Consider the following 23,612-nt stretch of genomic DNA (forward strand, 5'->3'; position numbering starts at 1 on the left):
TGTGCCTTACTGCAAAAGATACAGAATCATTGATTAAGAATTATACAGCGTAGTAAGGTAGATTGTACAGAAAAGAAAATCACAAACTTCCCCTTAAGCTTGACCCAAATCACCTAAATTGGGTGTCTGGAGATAGATGCTCTCCAAGGGGAATGGAACTAACTGAATCAGATTTACTTATTTAAGGGAATACAGTAAGTCCTCGCTTAACGTCGGGGTTATGTTCCTGAAAATGCGATGTTATACGAAACAACGTTAAGCGGATCAATTTTCCTCATAAGAAATCGATAAAATACAGGAGATACGTTCCTGAGCCTCCCTTTGCCCCATGAAATACATTACACATACAGAAAATCATTGCCATTTCTATAGAAAATAGTGCAAGCATATACAACTACTAAGTTTGTATTGGTTCTCAACGATGGGCGGAGGTGGTAGAGCGAGTGTGTGGTGGGTAGTGAAACGGAGGAGGCGGATGGCAGGAGCGGAGGAGGATCTGGCCTTAGGCTGGATAACCATAAGGCTCACAGGCGCATTACATTGATTCTGGTCCTCCATCCACATGGCCAGCATCTTTTCCACCTTTTCTATCACAGTATTTCTAGTACGAATTGTCTTAGTTGCACTCAGAGTAGTACCACTTCCAGCACTAACCTTAATCTTGTCCACGTTGGTCTGGATAGTACGCACTGTTGTGGGGGGTTAGACCTAGTACAGCGGCTATGTCCACAGCACATTCCCCATTTTCAAATTGAGTTAATACATCCATTTTTGTAGCCAGGGTGGGCGCTTGGAAGCCATTTCGAATGGTGAGAGTGCAGTTTTGGAACAAAAGCACTTAAGCACACATGAATTATGTGACATCGTAACACAGTCTAGCTTGGCGTCGCTTGGGGACGCTGTGACATTCCGCGAGTGAGGGTAGCCCGCCGAGTCAAGAGAGAGAGAGTAGTGCGACCAGATGAGAGAGGGTGATGCGCCACAAAAAGTAGCCCGTGACGACGCAAAACAACATTGTACCGAGTATCTAAAGTTTAGTGATGTAGTACCGAAACAACATTAAGCGGGGACTTACTGTACATCACTCAGAACCTCAGCTCAGTGTAGCCAAATAGGATTTTCTTTCCTATCCTTTTTCAAATCTGTCCAACTCCTATATAATACTGTACAGCTTTCTTTCCCACTTTCACACTAAAGGAAAAGGGAGACAAAAGGCTGTTTTTCCATCACAACAGCTTTACTAGCTTTACATTTAAGGGGCCGGATACTCAAAAACATTTATGGGACTGTATGTCTTTGTGTACCCCGTAATTGGACTTACAGTCTCAGATTGGTATACTCAAAACTCAGATGGTATACTCAAAACAAATATTTGACATCGAACTCCGTAAGTTAACTCATACTCTAGCGCATAACTTACACCAGCTCCTGAGGTTCTGTAACACTCTCAACCCGGATGTAGTAGTCACCAATTCCTGATTGTATAAGAAATAATAATAATATATGTTGTAATAATGCTTGTTAGACTTGTTTTGTCATAGAATAATGAAGAAAATGTTTTGTACATCAACATACTGAAATATAATATTTCACTTTGTCTTTTTCGTAAAAAATTTTTTGTGATAATAAGAGGCTTGAGTGTTCCTATTTGCCGTAGTTTGGAAGAAACGCATCTTTTGTCTTCTTACAAATTATAAAGTATTTTTTACCAAAATAGAAGGTTTGTATTGTTCACACTTAGGGTAAAAATATGGTTTATGACTGAGTAAACTTGCAGATAGAACTTATTAATGTTCTATAGCTGTAAATATCCCTCAATAATGAAAGCCAAATATGAGGTCAAGTGAACATTCCTGCCTAGACTTCGCCTTGTTTTTCTAATATTCAACCAATAGCCTTAGCCTATTTTCTTAAGTATATGGCTTATGATAACATGAAAGGCTATAAATTTCCATAGGCTAGCCAAAATTAAATGATATTAGGCATAAAATATGGATTGCAATTAACTTGATTAAAAGGGGCCTATATAACTGCTTTTTCAGTCTTAGGCAAATAAATGTTTAAACGTGGGGCCTACTTAATTTAGTTAGAACATGAAGAATATTTAAATAAGAAATTATACCAATAGGTTTGGTTTGGTTTGGTTATGTTATGTTATGTTATGTTATGGTATGTTAGGTTAGGTTAGGTTAGGTTAAAGAATGTGTACATGGTTTTTTGGTGAGTGTCAGGCTGTCAGTGAGACACTTTGTCTAGCAGCTACCTTAGGCCTAGTTCCAGACTTTCCTTGAACAGTATCATAGGGTAGAGTATTAATTTCAGAAAATTTACAGCTAATCCGATATATTTTCAGGTTTTAAATTGTTGTTTTTTGTATGAACTTGAAGACAATTCAGACTAAATTTCCCTAAAATTATTATCTTTCTTTTGGCGACTTCACACACCATGGTGCATACTTCAGTCTCACTGAAATTTGGTCGTTTCTTCAGGTGGTTGTCCTTCCATCTTTTGTTTGCAAACTTATATCACGTGCATCGCTCTCAGCTGATTTCTCCTTCTCTTGTGATTGGTTGATGATTTTGTTAACTGAGCGCTGATTGGCCAACTAGCTCCTGCACTGTCATCTACCTTCCGAAAGAGAATTGAATTTACAGGGTAAACACTAGAGTTATGATAACTTACGGACTGCTTAAGGAACTGTAATTAAATTTTGAGTATGCTAAATTTATGGGACTGTGAGGAGTCTGCAATATGCGGAACTGTATTTTGCTAATATATTTAACTTATGAGGTGTTTTGAGTATCCGGCCCAGATATTTAAAATGGATTTTCTCCTTTACAGATGATAAAAAAAAAAAAAAAACGCACGCACACACACTTTTTTTTAAGAAGCCATTGGAAAATTCTAATTTCCTATTGTTCTTTGGAACCAGCATTAGATTTTCTTCATTCCATTTTGTAGTTTAGAGAGAGTTCTCTGCAAAGGGCTTCTTTGAAAATTATATTTCTTTTAGCATTGTCATTGAAGAGGAAAATGATTTATTGAAAAATCACTTATTTCTATACTTAGGCCATACAGCACTGTACTTAGACACTATTCAAACTAATTATTCTTCTCTACATGTTTCCAAATTGCTCCTCAGTGTAATACACCTTGAAACACGGTATGACACAGAGTGGTACGCCGTTCATCTGACACATGTAGGATGTTTCTTTGCACACCTGAAGCTGCTTTGTTGGGTGTGCACACACATGGCATTTTCTTGTTGGGTGCTTCTTTGATGCTGTAGGAGGGATACAATCACAGTCCAGGAAGTGAGTGAACTGGCGGGCATTCAGGCATTGTTGTGTTGCTGGGAGAAGAGGTTGGTGGTGGATAGCCAGAAATTGCTTCACTATGTGGATGGCATAATCACTTAGTCTGTTTCTTTCCCATCACTTGTTGGTGTTGTATGTGTGCATTTAGTACTGACATGTCCAGGTGATATAAAAACATATTCTTATACCATTTCATTGTTTTTCTGGTACATTCTACACTAGAGATCGATGCATCTGTTATGGCTCTGCACAACATGTGGTGAGTGGACAGTAGACATATGAACACCCTTCTTATCACGCCATGAAACTGAAAGGCATTTATGCATATTCCTGTGGATGACTTGTCCTGTAAGTACTGGAACAACACAGGACTTGTGTAATACAGTAGTTGTCACAGTACAGGGTATGTCCCTTGCCAAGGTATGATTCAAATGTCTTCACAACCCCCTGGACTGGCCAGTGATAGGCTAAATGGTTATATCAGTAGTGACACTTGTGTACTATATTATATCCTGGATGTAGCCCATCTTGAAATCACACACATTACTAACAACTTCAGGCCAAAACAGTGTTGCTCGGAAGGAATACTGTTTGCTGCTGGAAACTGATATTGCCTCGCCGCAGCACGAAACTTTCATCAATACAGTACAATACAAATACTGTACAGTATTCTGGTATGGTGAGGAGCCTATGTCTGGTTGACGCTCATGATCACATGAAGGGAGACAGGGTGAACTATGAGACAATGGTGACCTCCTGCTCCTCCTTTTCTTAAGCTGGCCCACTCTCACTATCTTTACTACTCCTCCTCCTAACGATGGGGGATTATAGCCAAGAAGGTCCTTCAACCCCATCTTGATCACCAACATCACCTTCACACTGAGTCACACCTGGTTCCTCACTTTCCTCATCCCCTTCCACATTTTTGCACTTTCTCTACTATTCTGTGTCACTGTGTTAAACGACTTTCATCACTAGTGGCTTCATTATCAATATCACTACAGTAAAAGTCCAAAAATCCGGATGCCAGAAATCTGGACCACCCGAGAATCTGGATGCATGAGCGCCACAGCTGCACAGCGGCAACAAGCGACCAAGCGGTCGCCACTTTAAAACGAGCAATCAAACTGTGACAACATATGTAATTTTGAGTCCTACTCTTTCCATTTACAGAGTACTGTACAAGCCCATAATAATGGCTCCTAAAGTAGATAAACTTCGTTGTGTGAAGAGGAAGAACACGTTGAAATTGACTGACAAACTTGAAATAATTAAGAAACTAGAACGTGGTGTGAGCAATACTGTTCTAATGGAAACATACGACATTGAAAAGTCTACAATTTATGATATAAAAAAGGCAAAGAATAAAATTCTAGAATTCACAGCTTATTCTTTAAAACTGCTCTTTTATAAATGAAGCATGCTATATTTGCTAATGAATAAACTATCCAAATTTATCTGTTCATCTCTTCTTTATTCCTCCTTAAATTTGAATTTTAAAAGTACTGCCTGAGAATCCGGAAAATCTGAAAATCCGGACCGACCCAATCCCCAAGCAGTCTGGATTTTTGGACTTCTACTGTACCACTACCACACAGTGGTGCAAGTGGGCGGGCAGGACAAGATGAGATCTGAGATGCAAATCTGAACACAATAAAACAATCCCCATTCATTTTGAATAATATTGAAGACCAAAACTGCAGAATGTATATAGATGTCAATGTCCAACAACACCACTTGTACATAGAATGAGTACTGTATAGTACTTGTTCATGACCACCTTGGGGTCAAATAAAACATTTTAAAACATTAAAATTTATTGTTTATATCAACTCAGAGATCACTTTTGTCTCTACATGTCTTTTACCCTCACTGGGTCAATTTTCCTTGCTTCTTATTCATGTTGAATGTTTTTGCTTCAATTTATTGTACAACTCTGATTACACAGCAATTATTGGGAGCTTTTATACAGATTTTCACATCGAAGCATTGTGAGAATAGACCAATAAAAATAAGAGGGATGAGCTGTGTTGTCATGATATGGCATCAGGTCAAACACACACACAGCCCCTCCCCCCTTCCCTATCATCTTGCTGGTTGACAGAACTCACTGGTTTAACATGTATAGGAAGGTGGGGGACACAAAGCACCTGACAAATTCTCGTCTGGTTATTTTTCTCTCAAAATATTAACTTGTCTGCTGGGCAAGTGACGGTCTCAAGGATATAAAAAATCACTTGTCCAGCCCTTAGTGCAGGCTACTGGCTACTGTTAATCTCCACAGCCTACTCTTGGGCTATTTAACCCTATTCCTTCCTTCCTTTCTTTTCTCAAAAATTTCTGCTGCCTCTTCAACACTATCTGCAATCAGCACTAAGTCATCAGCTTTCAACAAACTCCAAGGGTTGACCAGTTCTAAGTCCTGTGATATTGCCTCCAGCACTGTGATAAACAGAAAGGGTCTCAAGACATGCCTAATGAACCCCTACTACACCTCTTATTTCACATTTTCCTCACCATTTACTCTCATAATTGTTTTTTAACCCTCATATAATATCATAACTACTAGAATTAGGCACTCTTTGACCCTCTAGCTTTCTCATTGCCCCCTTTACTACTTCACGTGGTACTCTGTCAGTTGCCTTCACTGAATCTGCAAATATGAAGTTCAGGTTTCTTTATTTATCATAAATGGAGAACAATGCTGAATGGTTGCAGTTCTTGGCTTTGAGCCTAAAATCCATCCTCTCTCTGGTGTGGAAAGGGTTGGTTGTCTGGGGCTATTTCACGAAAGAGTTACTTCGACTCTGTGTTCATTTGCTTTTAATGGCAACACTGTAGCCATTATTTCAGGGACTCTTTTCTTTTAGAAATGATGAATCCAGATGTAGTTGGAAAGGTGGCTACATCAATAGCACTTTCATTTATGTTTATTATTATGATGACAGGTGGCTGTCACACAAACTGGTGAGCTTTGTAACCATGAACCATCAACTCGCATCTCGATCATACAATGGGTTTTCAGGAATAATCCCCCATTTTTTCACTGTCCTAGTGAAGCAATGTACAAGTAACTTTTCATTTTTTTTTAATTTATAGACCATTGTATCCTTAGATTAGATGTACACGTCTCCCAAATATTCTTCTAGAAATAATGTTTTCTTCCTTTTCTCAGTTGAAACTGGTGAAGGTGGGTGTGTAGCTGAGCCAAGTAGCATCCCCCTTAATGAGAGCCTAACACGATTTCATCAGCTGCGTAAACAGTCAGACCTTCAGTTGATCAAATGTATGCAACAGGATGCAAATCATCGACAGTACATTGTATCACCACCACTTTCTCATGCGACATTATTTTTTGTGGATGAGGATCTTGAAAAACAGTATCGTCAGCAGGCTCACAAGCCAAGAAATGATTCGCCACCAACCTTAGCATCTACTCATTTTAATACTTTCTTTGACATCTTGGTAAGTGCACTTGTGTACATAGGAGTGAGCATCTCCCTGTTCTTGTTATTTCCTTACACACTGGGTTGGCTCTTACTGTGCCTTCTGTCAACTTGCTGGCACTTACTCCTGTTGGTACTATGTTCATCTCATGTGGTTCGAGGAGACTGTGCTGGGATGGCATCCTCTGTTTCTTCACAGATCTATGCAAAATTAACAGCTTGGCACCCTTGGCATATTTGTGGTGCTTCTATTATTTGTCTACCTCTGGCAGCAGTCATGTCAAATTTTTCCTGTGATCTGTCAGAGTTTGATAACTATACAAGGAGGTTTTTTTGTTACTTGGCTTTTGTGGCAATAATACATTTGTGTAATTTCACACAGTTAAACTGTTGGATAAAGAACATATTAGCAACAGTTGCAACAGTAATACTGCTGGTGCTTGTATCGCCAACCCTGTGTCCTTCAGAGGTTGGTCAGCTGGGAGATGATTCCAGTAACAATAGCAGTTTGTCCATTTCAGAGGTGAAAGATTCTATGGCTCAATTTTCATATGAAGAAGTACTAGTTGCATCAATATTGTTAGCATTGTTAGTATGGTTTCTCAATAGAGAATTTGAGATCAGTTATAGACTAAGTTTCCATGGATCTGTTATGGCTATTAAAGATAAAGTGAGGGTACAGACCATGAAAAACCAAGCAGACTGGCTCCTTAACAACATTATCCCACGTCATGTAGCAGACTCTATTAAGACAACAGCAAAGTATTCTGAGAACCACAAAGATGTTGCTGTGATGTTTGCATCTATAGTCAATTTTAATGAGCTTTATGATGAGGATTACCTTGGTGGGAAGGAATACCTTCGTGTCCTCAATGAACTTGTTGCTGACCTAGATGAACTTCTATTACGTCAGGAGTTCAAAAATATAGAGAAAATAAAGACTATAGGAAGCACTTACATGGCTGCTTCTGGTTTAGATGCTAAAGTAAGACAAGGTAACACAGATGCACATCAGCATATATTTGAACTAGTTGAGTTTGCTTTAGCCATGCAGAAAGTTATAGCAGACTTTAACCAAGACCTCATAGAATTTGACCTAAAAATTCGCATTGGACTCAACTTTGGGGATGTAACAGCTGGAGTAATAGGTACAACAAAGCTTTTTTTTGACATCTGGGGTGACGCAGTTAACATTGCATCACGAATGGATTCCACTGGTGTAGCAGGCCGCATACAGGTGAGTAATAAATGTTCAGTGGTTCTTAATAGACGTTATGAATTAGAGCGACGAGGTCAAGTATTCGTTAAAGGAAAGGATAACATGGATGTCTTCTTACTTAAAGGACGCCGGGAAGACACATGATGAATAATGCACAGCTGAACTTTGTCATGAGTCACTATAGGTATAATTATTGAAACTGACTTTTATGTAAATTATATGCCATAGCTTTTATTTGTGTAAATAAAGGTGGTTATATTTGGGCATGGATAACATGTTTGAGGAATCACAACATATTTTAAGCACAAAACAAATATGCGAAGAGATGTTGTAAAAGCTTCATTTCAGCATATTTGATTGGGTAATCGTTTTTCATTTTAATATTGCAGAAATATCTGATGTGCAAAAATGTTATTAATACCTGTTTTGAAGGACAGTATTTAATTTTTGCCAAACAGCAAATTTGTTTGTTGAGGCCATTGTGTACTAATATTGTTGAGATTACCCTACTCAAATATGTATGCTCAAGTGAATGGCATTGAGTCTTTATCATGGTGTGATGTCATGTTAAGAACAGTTTTCATAAGCACAAAATATACCTACACATTTAAATCTATGCTTTAGGTTATAATGAGAGGATGTTAGTGTAAGATGAGTGAAGGAAGTGTACTTGTTACTGTTATGAGAGTTAATGTTTATGAACAAAATAATGACAAAAGCTAGCTAGTGGTTGGGAGTCATAGGTGGCATGTGATCAGTTTTATATACTCTGTATTTACTATTTTTTTAGTATTTTCTTATTATTACTGTGTTTAATGTACTGCAGTAAATAAGTTTTATACTAAATTCAGACAACAAATAAGTCCTCTTGCTTTGCTTAAGGATATATATATATATATATATATATATATATATATATATATATATATATATATATATATATATATATATATATATATATATATATATATATATATATATATATATATATATATATATATATACATACATACATACAGTATATATATACATACAGTATAGTCTGCATTTACGCGGTCAATTGAACCCGTGGAGGTCCGCGTAAAACGAGAAACGCGTAAACAAAATAGCAGAACCTATGGGATTAATTTAAATAGAGACTGGGCCAATCCCCAAACTCCACTTTTTCCGACACAATACATACTTGTAGTAAAAATAACATCATAATTTTATGGTGGTATTGCTACACACATAATATCTAAATAAAAAACTACAAATCTAAAGGTGTTTAACACTTAGGTTAGTAGAAGAGATGGGTCAGACAAACCCCTCCAAGTCCATATCCTCACTGTCACTATCACTATCACTGACTTGGGCTGGGTGTGGTTGTGGTGGGTTGCGGGCGAGGAAGTCCTTAATACGACGTTGACGACTAGCATTGATGTTGTCGAGATAGATATGGATATACGGCTCCATAACTTTCGACAGAAGGTTATTAGACACTTCATACCGATGCTTGTCTGGGTCGTTGTCAAAGATGAGCTTAATTTTCTCCCCCAACTCGATGATTTCCTTCACACAATCATGGCTTGGTCCAGGTAATTCAAGGTTTTTCTCGGGTGGTGGGTTCCAGTGGAAGCCATTGTGAGGGGAATTGCGGGCACAAGAGAGAACTGTATACGCGGACTGAGAACAATGAGACAGGCCCGGCTTGGTCAGCGACTTCTACCCTCTGGTGGCAGGGCACGTCATGTTACATTAGACCAATCACAGCTAGCGGCGGAGGGAATGCGTGGGTGGTAAGGATGCGTGGCCCAATCACAGTCCGATACATCATATGATGTCAGCGATAACGTAAGAGCGGCCTAATGAGCACCACTCACCATGCCGCTTCCCACGTATGGTCAAGAATGGACCGCGTGGGTAAAAAATGGCACGGCGGTCTGGACCTCTCCAGCCGCTCGCCGCGTAAATGATGAAATTTACCATGTAATTAAAGCATTTTCATTCTGGCAAGGCACCACGTAAATGATCAAATGCGTAAACAAAAACCGCGTAAATCCAGACTATACTGTACAGTGGTCCCTCGGTTAACGAACGGTTCGATTAACGAAATTTCGGTTAACAAATTAGCTCCCATAAGCATTTTCAGTTTGATTAACGAACAAAACTTCGATTAACGAAATCCTTACGACAAATACGTTTTGTTGTGCGCATCAGCTGATTGGCTAGTCCACCAATACAGTAATTGGTTCTATGTTTACATTCGTTTCCAGTGAAGTTGGTCTCTTGAATATTTCTGCATTTTATTTATACTGTATTAAAATTATTGGTAATTCTGAAATTTAGTTAATATATTGATAATATATACAGTACAGGGAACAGTTTTTGTGTGCCCATCAGCTGATTGAATCACCCAACAACCCTTCTCAGTTTAACTTTGTTTACAGTGGAGTGAACATCGATTTTGTTGATCTCTTGAATATTTTTGCATATATGCATTAAAATTATTGGTCATTCTGAAATTTAGTTAGCTTATTGATAATATACAATGCAGAAATTATTATGAAACATGAAGAAAGCTTTAGAACCAATGCACTCTGTGAAGAATATGGCATGTCATCATCGACTGCCTCTACAATCACTGTTTGATATGTAAACAAAGCTGCCGGGAATACGACATACACACCTCAAAGTAAGTTAAAATACTGTATTCTATTGTTTTTTATTTATTATTGTACAGTATACTGTACAGTACAGTACTGTATTTAGTTTATATATAATGTTTTGTTAATTCTATTACCAGTATACAGTACTTTGTATGTACTTTTTCTGTGAGTTGGAACCAATTACCCAATATCCCATTGAAATAATAAATTCAGTTAACAAAATTTTCGGTTAACGAACGACTCTGTGGAATGAATTGTGTTCGTTAATCGAGGGATCACTGTATATATATATATATATATATATATATATATATATATATATATATATATTATATATACTGTATATATATATATATATATATATATATATATATATATATATATATATATATATATATATATATATATATATATATATATATATATATATATATATATCTGATGCTGTTTGTGTTCACATTCTTCAGAGGCAACTGAAGTTGCCTCTGAAGATGTCCTAAAAAAGACTAAATAAAATTCGTGTTTCATTTTCCGTGATTTGATATATGTATATATATATATATATATATATATATATATATATATATATATATATAGCTATATATATATATATATATATATATATATATATATATATATATATATATATATATATATATATATATATATATATATATATATATATATATATATATATATCATGTTAGTATGTGTGCACTTTATATGTGCATGTGAGTAATTGTATGTGTGTGAAAGAGAAAGAGAGATTTTCCAAGAGCTGGCAAACAATTGAAATCCTAGTCGTACACCATTTAAGGATTAAGACTGCTTTTTGTCACATAATAAACATCTTCGTTTTCATGAAGACTATAAGGGAGCAGAAAACTAAGAGATGTTTACTTAGTGCCATTAGTAATTACAAGTTATAGGTTCATTTTTATGGGTTATTCTTGGTCTTAAGCCAGATACATCACTGAATGTTTATATATAAACATAAAAAGTTTTTTGTAAATATTAAGTTATCCAGGAAACTGGAATATTTTCAAAGAATTAATTACCGAAATATTCATCTTAGCTTATTAACCACCCTATAATAAGACATAGAATGTAATAATTTTGGTTTGAAATCCAAAGTTAGTACAGTGAATATTCAAAAGTAGTGGAGATATTTTTCTCCAAAACAGACAGGCAGTTGTACAGTGGTCCCCTGCAAGTCATTGAGGTCTGGTGAGAAAATGTGTCCAAACTGTTATCCGTATTTGTGCTAAGTTAACTTATTGACAATGACGGATGAGGCTTGGGTAGCTTGAAATTGTGTACAGCTTCCTCCCAAAATATAATGTTTGCTTAAAAATAAAGGTTTTTCGTGGTAGGAAAATATGTACATCTAGTATAAAACAACCTAATCTACATTACAGATTCTTTCTTCCTCATACACCTTACACAAGCTACAGTAATGTTCTAGAACTGGGCAATTTGACATTGGTATCATTGGTTTTAACAAGAAGGTTCACACTTTTAACCTTTTTGGGGGCAGGTGACTGCATCTTGCAAAATAAAGCAGGTATTGAGTGATAAAAACAGTGTCAACACTATGGTGACTTGGTGGAAATAGAAACATAAAAAGCAACACCTGCCTCTCTGCATTCAAGCAAACAACTTGTGTGATGAGTTTGAGTGAAATTATTTCCCAAATCAAGTTGAAAATTTACAATGTAGTGCGGGTCTCTTCCACACTATGCCACATTACTGGATGTCTATAATAAAGGATGCTCGTCTGCAACCCGAAAATGGACAGGGGAGAGTATCCATAAAGTCGGAAATCTGTAACCCGGGGAATGTCTGTAGTATTACATATTTGATGAAGACCACTGTACAGTATACTGTATTATTGTTTGTGTAGTATCAGATTTCAACTGAGATGAGGCACAACCTTATTACACTCTGACATGACACATGAACTTCTCTTGCAGCTTTTTAGTTCATTTTGTTTGTACTTTTGCTCGTTAGTGTTAAGATTTATGTCTATACTGTATATGAAAAAAGTAGTAGTCTACACTTACTTTTAAAATCTCTTTGGTTTCCACAATTAGGGAATCTCCTTTTTGTTATCTTCATAATTGTGTTGAATATCATCTGTGCCTAGTATCTCTATTTTTATATACCTGTAGATTAAAATTGTGTTTTACACACACACACACACACACACACACACACACACACTTTTACTTAAATATTTAAAAAGTCAATTGTATTTTTAAGGACTGTACTCTACTGTGCAGTACTTGATAAAGTTGTCAAGGACACTGGAAGACTCAGAATATTTATTGCTGATATACAGGGGGGTCCTCATTATCCGCGGTTTATTGGGACCGGAAAAATGCCTCTGATAACGAATCCACTTAAAGCTGGGAATTAATCCCATAATAAATAATGGAAATAGGTCAAATTGGGACCATGACATTGTACACAACACTCAAAAAATTTATATGATATCTTTTAACAATTATTAACCAAGAAACATTTGTTAAACATTTGATAACACATTATTTTAAGAAAATATTTAACTTTTATAAGTTATTTAACATCCTTAAGGTTCATTGGGGTCGGTGTGTTGAGGCAATGTAGGTTGTGTCAGTTGGTGCACACTCACTCCAGTGGTTCATTGAGACAAATTACTTATTATAATGTTTTAAAAATAAATAATGTTATCAAAAAATATTTTTATTTACTTAGCTTCAAAGGTAGAGATTTTTTGGTTTGATTGGATTGATGGAGGTGGGTGTTGGGAGAGGAGGATTAATCAGAGGCTGAAAAAGAAACAGGACCTGGTGGATTATCCACTCCCACTCTTTTGCCTAATAACTAATAATTTTACATCTAAACTATAGCTAGTGTGCTTCCTTTTGAGTGCTGCACCACCCTGTTTGGGTTGAGAACTCATGGCGACAAAAATGATAAAATAATTCACCACAACATGCACGAAAAGACACAACAAAGGCAGGACTAAACACAACACAGCACTGGTCTGGATGAAACAAAGTGGGAGACTGGTGCAGACACTTGTGTGTGCATGCATGATGCCATGAAGAGGATGAAATTTCAAATGCTTGAGCTAAAAGTCCGTAGATTTTATCGGGAGTTTTCCGAGTTTTTGAGTGGAATCCACTTTAATGCGGAGACTTTTTACGTGGATGGTCACAAAAAGTTGACTTAACTGTGAAACCGTGGATAGTGAATACAGTTACTCTTGTAATGAGGACCTCCTGTATCTCTCTCTCTCTCTCTCTCTCTATATATATATATATATATATATATATATATATATATATATATATATATATATATATATATATATATATATATATATATATATATATATATATATATATATATATATACAAGTAAATCACTGTAGGTGCGCGTGATCTAGGTATATGCTGATAACCACAGGGAAAGAAGAAAACACGAAGTTCCCAAGCGCTTTCGTGTAATTCACATGCAGACTCAGGAGAAGCTGTAACAGAGGAGGGTGAGATCAGGTCCACAATGGTCAGGTATTAGGTAATGACCCTACTAAATAGCACCGCAACGGTCGGTAGTCAGGTCAGAGGGTAAGGTGACCCAACCTTCTCACCTGGTTACAAATCTTCTTAATTACAAAATTGTCCAGTTTGTACATGCCATTACTCAAATTCATGTTGAATGCTTCGGTATGTTTAATTCTGCCCACCATAATAGAGTCAAACAGTCAGTATTTTAAACAATGTTTTTATGTGCTTTGAGAATTTGCAGCCCAGAATTCATTGATGAGGAATATAAATATATCTATAATATTGGCTCAAACCTTAAATACCCTAGATCTTTCATGGACAAATGTCTGAACATTACTTAGAAATCTTTTTATAGAACTGATCCCAAGCCCACCCATGACCATAAGAATATCTTAATATTGCCATTTCACAAAAATTTATCTCAAATTCCTTTACAACTAAAAACCTGGAATGTCAATGTGGCATTTAAAAACTCATGCACTGTTAAACAAATGTTAATCAAGAACTCCCCCAGCAACACAATTGGGTGCATTTATAAAGTTCCTTGCAAGGAATGTAATATGTTTTACTTAGGCCTGACAGGTAAAGATCTTGTAACTAGACTTAAACAACATAAATATAGTGTTAGGACAGGCCAGGAATCCAATGCTCTGTTTGTTCATTTGAGGGATAACAAGCATTGCATTGACTGGGATAATGCCTCCTCAATATTACCTTGTAATTCAATTGATAGTAGGAACATCATAGAATCTAGTCTCATTAAACATACCGAAGCATTCAGCATGAATTTGAGTAATGGCATGTACAAACTGGACAATTTTGTAATTAAGAAGACTTGTAACCAGGTGAGAAGGTTGGGTCACCTTACCCTCTGACCTGACTACCGACGACCGTTGAGGTGCTATTTAAAGATTAGTCGGGTCATTACCTAATACCTGACCATTGTGGACCTGATCTCACCCTCCTCTGTATATATACACCTTGTTTTGTACTCCTCCTTAGTCTGTACTCACCCCTGAAGATGTGAATTACATGAAAGCGCTTGGGAACTTCATGTTTTCTTCTTTCCTTGTGGTTATCAGCATATATATATGTACAGGGTGTCCCATAAATTTCCATACAGGAAAAATAAATTTTATATGAAAATCCATTTTTATTTATATAATATGCTCTACATGACTACCATTCTGTTGAAAACACTCTTCAATGCGTGTCCTCCACTGCTGAAGAACACGTTCAAGCACAGCTGGAGTTATGCTTGTAATGGCGTTGGTGATATGTTGTATGGAAACTTATGGGACACCCTGTATATATATATATATATATATATATATATATATATATATATATATATATATATATATATATATATATATATATATATATATATATATATATATATATATATATATATATATATATATATATATATATATATATATATATATATATATATATATATATATATATATATGCCCCAGTAACTTTCTGAAGAACAAGTTAAGCTAACCTAATTATGCCTCACCTGAAGATGTGAATTACCCAGCGGCAGGAACTTAGTGTTTTTCTTCTTTCATATAAACTTTCTGAATCATACAGTGATTTACTTAGTATATATATATATATATATATATATATATATATATATATATATATATATATATATATATATATATATATATATATATATATATATATATATATATATATATATATATATATATATATATATATATATATATATATATATATATATATATATATATATATAATTACTACAGTATTGTCCTCAGAATATCTTTTAATATCAAGTGCACACGGCTTCAAATTGGCCTCAAAATGCCCACAACATTGGTTAGATTTCAAAATTATTTCTGGGTGGGCTCACTGTGCTCACCAAGTTCCCCTCACCCACAACTTCTTGAACCGATATATACAGATAGTAATGAAGAACCATTGTGGGTGATGTATGAAAACACTGTACTAACATGGTCCTGGTTTTTAAATGGCAGAAGTAAACTGTGGCATGGTGTGAGGAATGATCACACTTGGCTCTTAAGGGCACCTAACTCCCAGTTAGAAGCTGTTATACCTAGTCATCCTGTATTAAGTGAGGTATATTCCAGTACATCATTGCATTAGGTAAATTTTTGTTTGATGAAGACTTAAGTTTATTCATGAAGACACTTGAATCCATTCCCTTCCTAAAAATTATTAGAAATTCATTACAGTAGTACTGTACATTATTCCCTGGCCTCAGATGATTTTGCCTTAAAGTTTTTTACTAATACTGTACATGGTTATCATCCTGTTTATTTCATACAAATGTGCATTTTTTTTTGCAATAACATGGTTGACTTGCCTGAACCCCTAATGCATAGTAACATATTGTACTGGGTAATGAAGCTAACCAATGTTGCTCATGCATCACTTTGATGAATGATCCCACATGCTTCACTAGCCAATGGCATGTGAGCAGATGATAGGTGACAACAATGTTCATAGGTACTGTTTATGCATGCCTTTCTTGGATTACAAGCAGGCTAGGCTTTGAAATTAGTTAGATGTGTGTGTGTGTTTTCACTAGAAGTTATTCTATTAACAATGTCTCAGACATGACATGCTAGTGCAAATTATGGAACATGTGCATAGAAAGTCAGAAAAACTCTGGAATCTTAAGTGATCTAGTGGACATTTTAGATAAGCTTGAGGTGACAAAAGAATTGTGGATGTAGCCCTCAAGTTTGAGTTAATGAATCATTAGTTAGAACTGTAATGAGGTCTGAAGAAAGTTAGAGCTTATGCTACTTTCACAGTGTATTCTGTTCTGCAGGTATTTTGTACCAGTTTTATAACTGATAAAGATGTTATTTGTTTTGGTTGTGGGAGCGAGTTGGTGGTAGTGAGGGAAGGAAAGAGTTCTAGATACATTCAGGAGCCAGTGTGTACCCAGTACACTTGCCAACAGTGTGTAACAGAGACGTGACCAACCGCCCAAGCAGCTAACGAGCCGATCAGTGATGAAGAGGATAAAAGTAAAATGCTAAGAGTAAAGAATTTTTTTCATATTGCAGATCCCTAATTTTCCCATAGATTTAATTACTTATCTTACATGTTTTACACTACATGATGTTTTACTGGATCGCATCTCCCAATATAAATAATCCTTAAAAATAAGATAAGTTGATGTTAATACAGTTCATAAGTTAAGAATAAAAGAAACAAGTAAATTCACCTCGAAAATATTTTGGAGGTACAGTAGTGGTCAAAGGTACAGCTGGCCATGATGGGAGGGCAAATTTGTCTCATTTTCTTTTAATATATTTCTAATTTTCTTGCTAGCTGCAACATCATCAAAACTTGCTTAGGGTTTGGTAACCATTATGATACCATAAATAGTGCACACATGGTACATGGAGCACAGCAACTTAGTCCTAGCATAGTGGGCTGCATGTTAACCGATGGTAATCTTGCCTTTCGGGTGTCACAACTGCACTGTGACTGGAGAGATAACCTCATCAACCCAATCTTATTTGTAGGGATATTGCTGTGCAACCCACAAAATGTAGTCACATTTCACAAGGTGTGTTATAACTAAATACAGTCAATAGGACTCCATTCCATGGGATTCTAATGTATATCTTGCATACTTGGTTATCCACTTGTTGTATATCTAATAATCTCTTTGACAACCTGTGTTTTTTAATTTGAAATTTGCTGATTGAACAATAAGCTACCATGCTCACATTTATTACATCTGAACACCACAATGGCTGTTGCTGCATTTCTTGTATCCACTGATCCCGTTGTTGTTGACAGTGAGCTGTTGTCTGGATGCATCTCAATCAAATTTATCCAAGTACATCATGTGTTATTTCATTGCCCTCTCCTCTGGTAAGCACCCGTGTGCCTCTTTATTCTTAAGTTCACTCTGAACTTAGAAGGAAGTGTGAAGCATTAACTGTGCAACAAGAGGTGGAGATTGATTAGTCTTTACCTAATACCTCAATATGAGGCACTTGATCATCTTCCAAGAATCCAAACTCCTTGAATTAGTGGATGACCTTGATTAACTTAAAGTTTTCATTACACAATGCTAAACAATTTTTCTACCAATTATAGAAACTCTTTCACTTGTTTTGGGGAGTACACTGTTTTTTCCTCTATAGACATAATACATCTGCTCACTTAACCTGGGACCTATACATCTCCCCCCACCACAGCTTCCTGGGCAGTGCTTATAAAGGCAACACTGCTAGAACATTTGTTTTGTATGATTTTATTATTGTAATATTGTACAGTCAGACACAGTAATTGCTACCCCCTCCCCCTAGTAGCTGGAACCACAGCCAGTGAAGGCCGGTTTTGACACAATGCAACATCGCCAGCCATAATAGTTCCAAAACTACCCAGCATTGCTTAGACAAGAAGGGGGGTAGAAGGGCTTGTCTGATTCCAGGCCTTCACTTGCCATGGCTTCAACTATGAGGGGGGGGTAGTAATTACTTCTTCTGACTATACATACTGTATAGTGTTATTTTAAATGATTAAATGATACAGTATTTTTATTATGGTTACCATATGGTTGGCTAATTTTTATTGTTACAAGTGGTATGTTAACCATGCTTTAGGTTCATTAAAGATTTTTATGGGTGTTGATGTTGACCATCTGGTTGATATTCTGAGTACAGTACCCAGTTCACTCAGCCTAGATCATGCCAGATAAGTAGATTGTCCAATTATAATTTAAAATGTTACTGATGTATTTGCTAGATAGGGATAATTTTTTTGCAATTTCATGGTAATTAATAGGCATTTGTTAATATTTATTAGAATATTCTTTGCTTCAGTTAAGATGTTATTTATTGTCATAACCCAACCATGCTTTACTTATATATGCAAGGTACCTTAAGGTTACTAATGATGCTTTTTGTTTATAGCTGGTATAATGATTATCTACATGATTGTCCCTATATACAGACCAGTTTGAGTATAGAAACATTCATGTAATAGTCACTACAATGTATAAATAAATAACATTGCTAACTTGTACCAACTTAACCTTACCTATATTTTAGGTACTGTATGTAGTTTGTTTATGATAGAAAACATCTAATAAAAAAAAAAAATATATATATATATATATATATATATATATATATATATATATATATATATATATATATATATATATATATATATATATATATATATATATATATATATATATATATATATATATATATACTTTTTTTTTATGAACTAATTTAAATTAATTTAAAGAAATCCAAACAAAATGTTATCCCATTTGTCAAATACAGGTATGTCAGTTATATTTTAAGCATTAATCAGATGATTATCCCTGTTCACGAACACACACACACACACACACACAGTATATGTAAAGGTTTAGGAAAGTTACTAATATGAAGAAAAAACATAATGACCTGTAATAGTACCTGTACTTGAAAAGTGGTTGAAAACTGATGTGCAAGAACTAAAGGTTCATACTAAAATACTGTACTGTACGTACAATATATCTTTGATGATTACCATTCAGTTCGTGGATGACCATGTATCTGATGAGTACCAGAAACCCAGTTGTTCTGCTGCCTTTTCAATTGTTTTCTTGGTTGATTTGGATTAAAAAAAAATCTTAATTTTTGGATATATGGAGTTGAATCTCTCACTGGAGTAGTTATTTTGTGGATCATGGGAACTGAAGTTTTATATATTTTAATTGCATCACTCAACAGGTGGTCCTTTATATAGTAAATTGTGTTCATGAATTAATCATTCTTTAAAGTTATAGTACCAGTACAGTAGTTGCATTTTTTATAAGTAGTATTTAACCTAATAACAAAGGTGTATCCTGGTCAGAATGTACAATATTATGTTCAAATCAACAGTGAACATTGTTATCTGCTGATGACATTAATTTGTACAATATCCTTTCTACCTGCTTATATAATTAATATATGTCATTAAGAACATGTTTTTGTATAATTTGTGGATTTTTAAAGGTAACATATTATGTTTTCTTTATTCCAAATAACTTAAAGATAAGAACTTTGTTAGTCATTTTAATGAGTTGTGTTGGGACTTACGATGATTCATAATTTTTACAAAACCTATCGAGTAGAGATAGGGAAAATATTAGGTTCTTTTTTGTTTTTGCATTTCATTTTCTACATTATTAAAAATTTTCTTTAAATACTGAGGGAGCCAATGTTATAGTGTCTTAAATGTCCAGAAAAGAGTGTTAAGTTATAATTACTCTATAAGGCTAAGGTGTAAAGAATTGCATAGAAACACTTTCAGAATTGTCTATAAAATTGCCAGAATTGTAAATTTTAATAAGAAAGATGTACTGTGAAATAAAGACCACTTAATAGTCGAAGTGCATAATGTAGTGTTGAAACTAGATTAGCAAAAAGTGCTTTTTTTTTTTTTTTAGGTATAAAGAGTTAGGGAATTCAGGGAGCATTACAGGTGGAATTGTACCACATTAACATCCCACAAAGCTTCCCTGATACCTAATGAAAAACATCCTGTATATATCTACAGAACAGTTTCATTAAATGTCTTCTCTGTGAGATTCAGTGAAATGGGTTTTAATAAATTAATACAGCCACTCCTCGACTTGCGACGGGGTTAGGGACCCAAATTCAGGTTGTAAGTCGAAAATGCGAAGATAATACATAGAAAATCTAAAATGGGTGTCTCTTTTTCTTCTCAGCACCACAAAACTCTCACTTTTAAGCATGCCAGCCATTTTAACGAAAAATTTGTCAGTACACAGCGCAATCACTAACGTCGGGACTCGAAATACGTAATTTGAAAAAATTTTGGTACGACTGGGGCGGTCGAATGTCCGGGTGGTCGTAAGTCGAGTAGGTCATAAGTCGAGGAGTGGCTATATGAATAATTTACTTCAGTAAACCTTTCACAATACAGTGTACAGTGATATCTCCGTTAGCCGGAACAATTGTGCAGAGCACTTCCGGGAATGAGAGATTTCCGGATGCAATACACTATTGGGAAAAGTTTCTCATAATTTTCCAGAAATTGTGCATTATTTCATCCTCAGAATTTGCTCCCAGGCCTGGGGGAAAAATTGGAGAGAGTTTCCGGATTTTTCAAGAATGAAGCATTATTTCCATTATTTCATCCTCGGAAGTTGCTCCCAAACCTGGGGGGGGGGGGAGGAATTTGGGAGAGTTTCAGAATTTTTCAAGAATGAAGCATTATTTCATCCTCGGAAGTTGCTCCCAAACCTTGGGGGGGGATTTGGGAGAGAGTTTCCAGAATTTTTTAATTTTCCAGAATTACACATTTCACCCTTACCTCACAATTTCTTGCTAATTGGTATTCCACCGTGGCCGAATTTATGAAAGTCACGGATTAACAGACTAAGCATTAAAAATATATGAAAATTTACTAAATGTTAAATCTTATTGTGAAACATAAATCTTTATTGTTTCATACTTACAATTACATTTATCTCCCCGTATTTGAATGTTCACTTATTCACAAAAAATTATTAGTGACTATTCAAGATTTGCGATCAAAAGTCGGCTATCCGCGAGGCTGTTAGAAATTTTTCGACCGATCATTGGCAAATGCACACCTCGTGCAGACGCTCCATGGTTAGTCATTTCTCTCATGTGTCACTGTGTGCCGCACTGTCCTCCCCTTCTCACTCCACCCAGTATATGGACGCGGGAAGGGAGGGTATCGGAATGAATATTCAGCACTCCCGGTAAAATTTGGTTCCTGCTGTATTGACCCAGTAACACCCAACAACCTCCCCAATTCATGTCAGGCTACTGTGTGCAGAACATCTTCACTTTTATGGTAAAAATCCAATGTCGTAGACTTTATTTAAGCTACAGTGCATATCCTTTTATCCAGATTCCAACTATCTGAATCTTCCAGGAATCTGAACTTTGTCCCCTTTGTTTCTGTTCTGTAAAAAATTTAATATAGTCCAACAATCCGAATGGAACTGAAGTCATTCATTCACGTTTCTGCTAGCAGTAGTACCTGTACTATAACCACTTTGTTAAAAAAAAAAAAAAAAAAGCCATCATAAACATTAAAATTGATACATAACATATCATAAAATACAATTGCACATATTTTATATAGTACAAAAAATAGCTCCATCCACACTCCAACCATCAGCTAAGCGATGCCACACAGTTCAGCCAACCAGCTGACTGAAATGTGTGTATGTGTATGCCGTGATGTCACATCGGGGAGAGGAACATGGGTGAGTTGGTGACAGCTGTGATGCAGTTCAGCTCACCACCACCACACACACACACCTATGCTCTTCATTTTTTTTATTTTATAGTTTTATATTATATTTTCTTTATTTTTAAGTCATATTAGAGTACGTACTGTAGTATTGTAATTTTTACTCTTGCTCTGTATTAAAAAAAAACAGTTTTACCAGGGTGGACTATACTGTCCTGAGTTATATAAGTTATGTGTTTATTTGCATACTCAGAGCAATTGTAATTTTTGGGGCAGTTACAAAGTAAATTATTTTTAATTTGTTTGAAACAAGCACGGGCCTGGTAGGGGGATGTAGCTACAGGAACAGTCTAACTTGGTGAACTGCCAAGTCCACACACACACACACACTCACGTTCAGTTCACACACATACACACCCATGCTCTTCATTTTTCTTAGTTTACAGCAACATGCCATCTCCACGGATAAGTACTTTAAAATTCATATTACTATTTACTTTATACTACCGTAATTAAATGTATAATACAGATACAGTAATATCTCCTTTAGCCGGAATCCCTCAAACCCGGAACTCTCAGATAGCCGGAATTGAAATTTTCTCGGAAAATTTTCTCCCTAAGCCGTAATTTTCCGGAAAATTCCAGCTTTGGTAACGATTTTCCAAGGGGCACATGAGTGTCACACTTGGTTAATTTATTCTGGCTAATGCCAGTCAGTGTTATTCACCTGAGAGAAACCACTACCATTCATGTGGGTTAACAGTGCTTTGAACTAGTCTGTTCATAATGGAATGGAAAGACAAAACATGTCCTGCCCACATTATCTTGGTGTGGGTTTGTTATTGGTTTCTGTGATAGTGTCCACAATGTAGCAGAGATTGGCTAGTTCACAGCACATTACTATTTTCATGTTCTCTTGTATTTTTTTCTTTTGGGGAGCCATTATACACAAACAAAATAAGTATTAGCATCAAGCCAGATTATGTGCTAGTATGGAGAAATTTAAATACAGTATTGTGCCTTTATTCCCTTAAAGACTTCGTATAATTAATCAGTGATGAGCAAATGTATTGTTTTAAGTGGTGCTTGTGACCTTGCATAAGTTGTGCATTTTCTATGTATTAAAGGGGATTTTAAACAATGGATATAACTGGTACATGTATATT

At 35.6% G+C, this 23,612-nt stretch overlaps 1 protein-coding gene across 5 annotated transcripts in view; it reads left to right on the forward strand.

The window, feature by feature from the left end:
* LOC121871881 (adenylate cyclase type 9-like) overlaps positions 1 to 23,612 on the forward strand; it is a 159,655-nt gene that overhangs the window by 71,993 nt on the left and 64,050 nt on the right. For 3 of the 5 annotated variants that reach the window (XM_042374463.1, XM_042374466.1, XM_042374464.1), the window contains one exon: positions 6,493 to 8,882. The exons of 1 other annotated variant lie outside the window; for it this stretch is intronic. In XM_042374463.1, coding sequence (XP_042230397.1) covers positions 6,493 to 8,126 — 1,634 coding nt within the window. In that variant the 3' untranslated portion in view covers positions 8,127 to 8,882. Of the gene's footprint in view, positions 1 to 6,492; positions 8,883 to 23,612 lie in introns of those variants that run through there. One more of the 5 variants, XM_042374465.1, reaches the window with a different exon arrangement.

This window comes from Homarus americanus, unplaced genomic scaffold (genome assembly GCF_018991925.1).
Source record: "Homarus americanus isolate GMGI-L3 unplaced genomic scaffold, GMGI_Hamer_2.0 scaffold39675, whole genome shotgun sequence".
NCBI lineage: Eukaryota > Metazoa > Arthropoda > Malacostraca > Decapoda > Nephropidae > Homarus > Homarus americanus.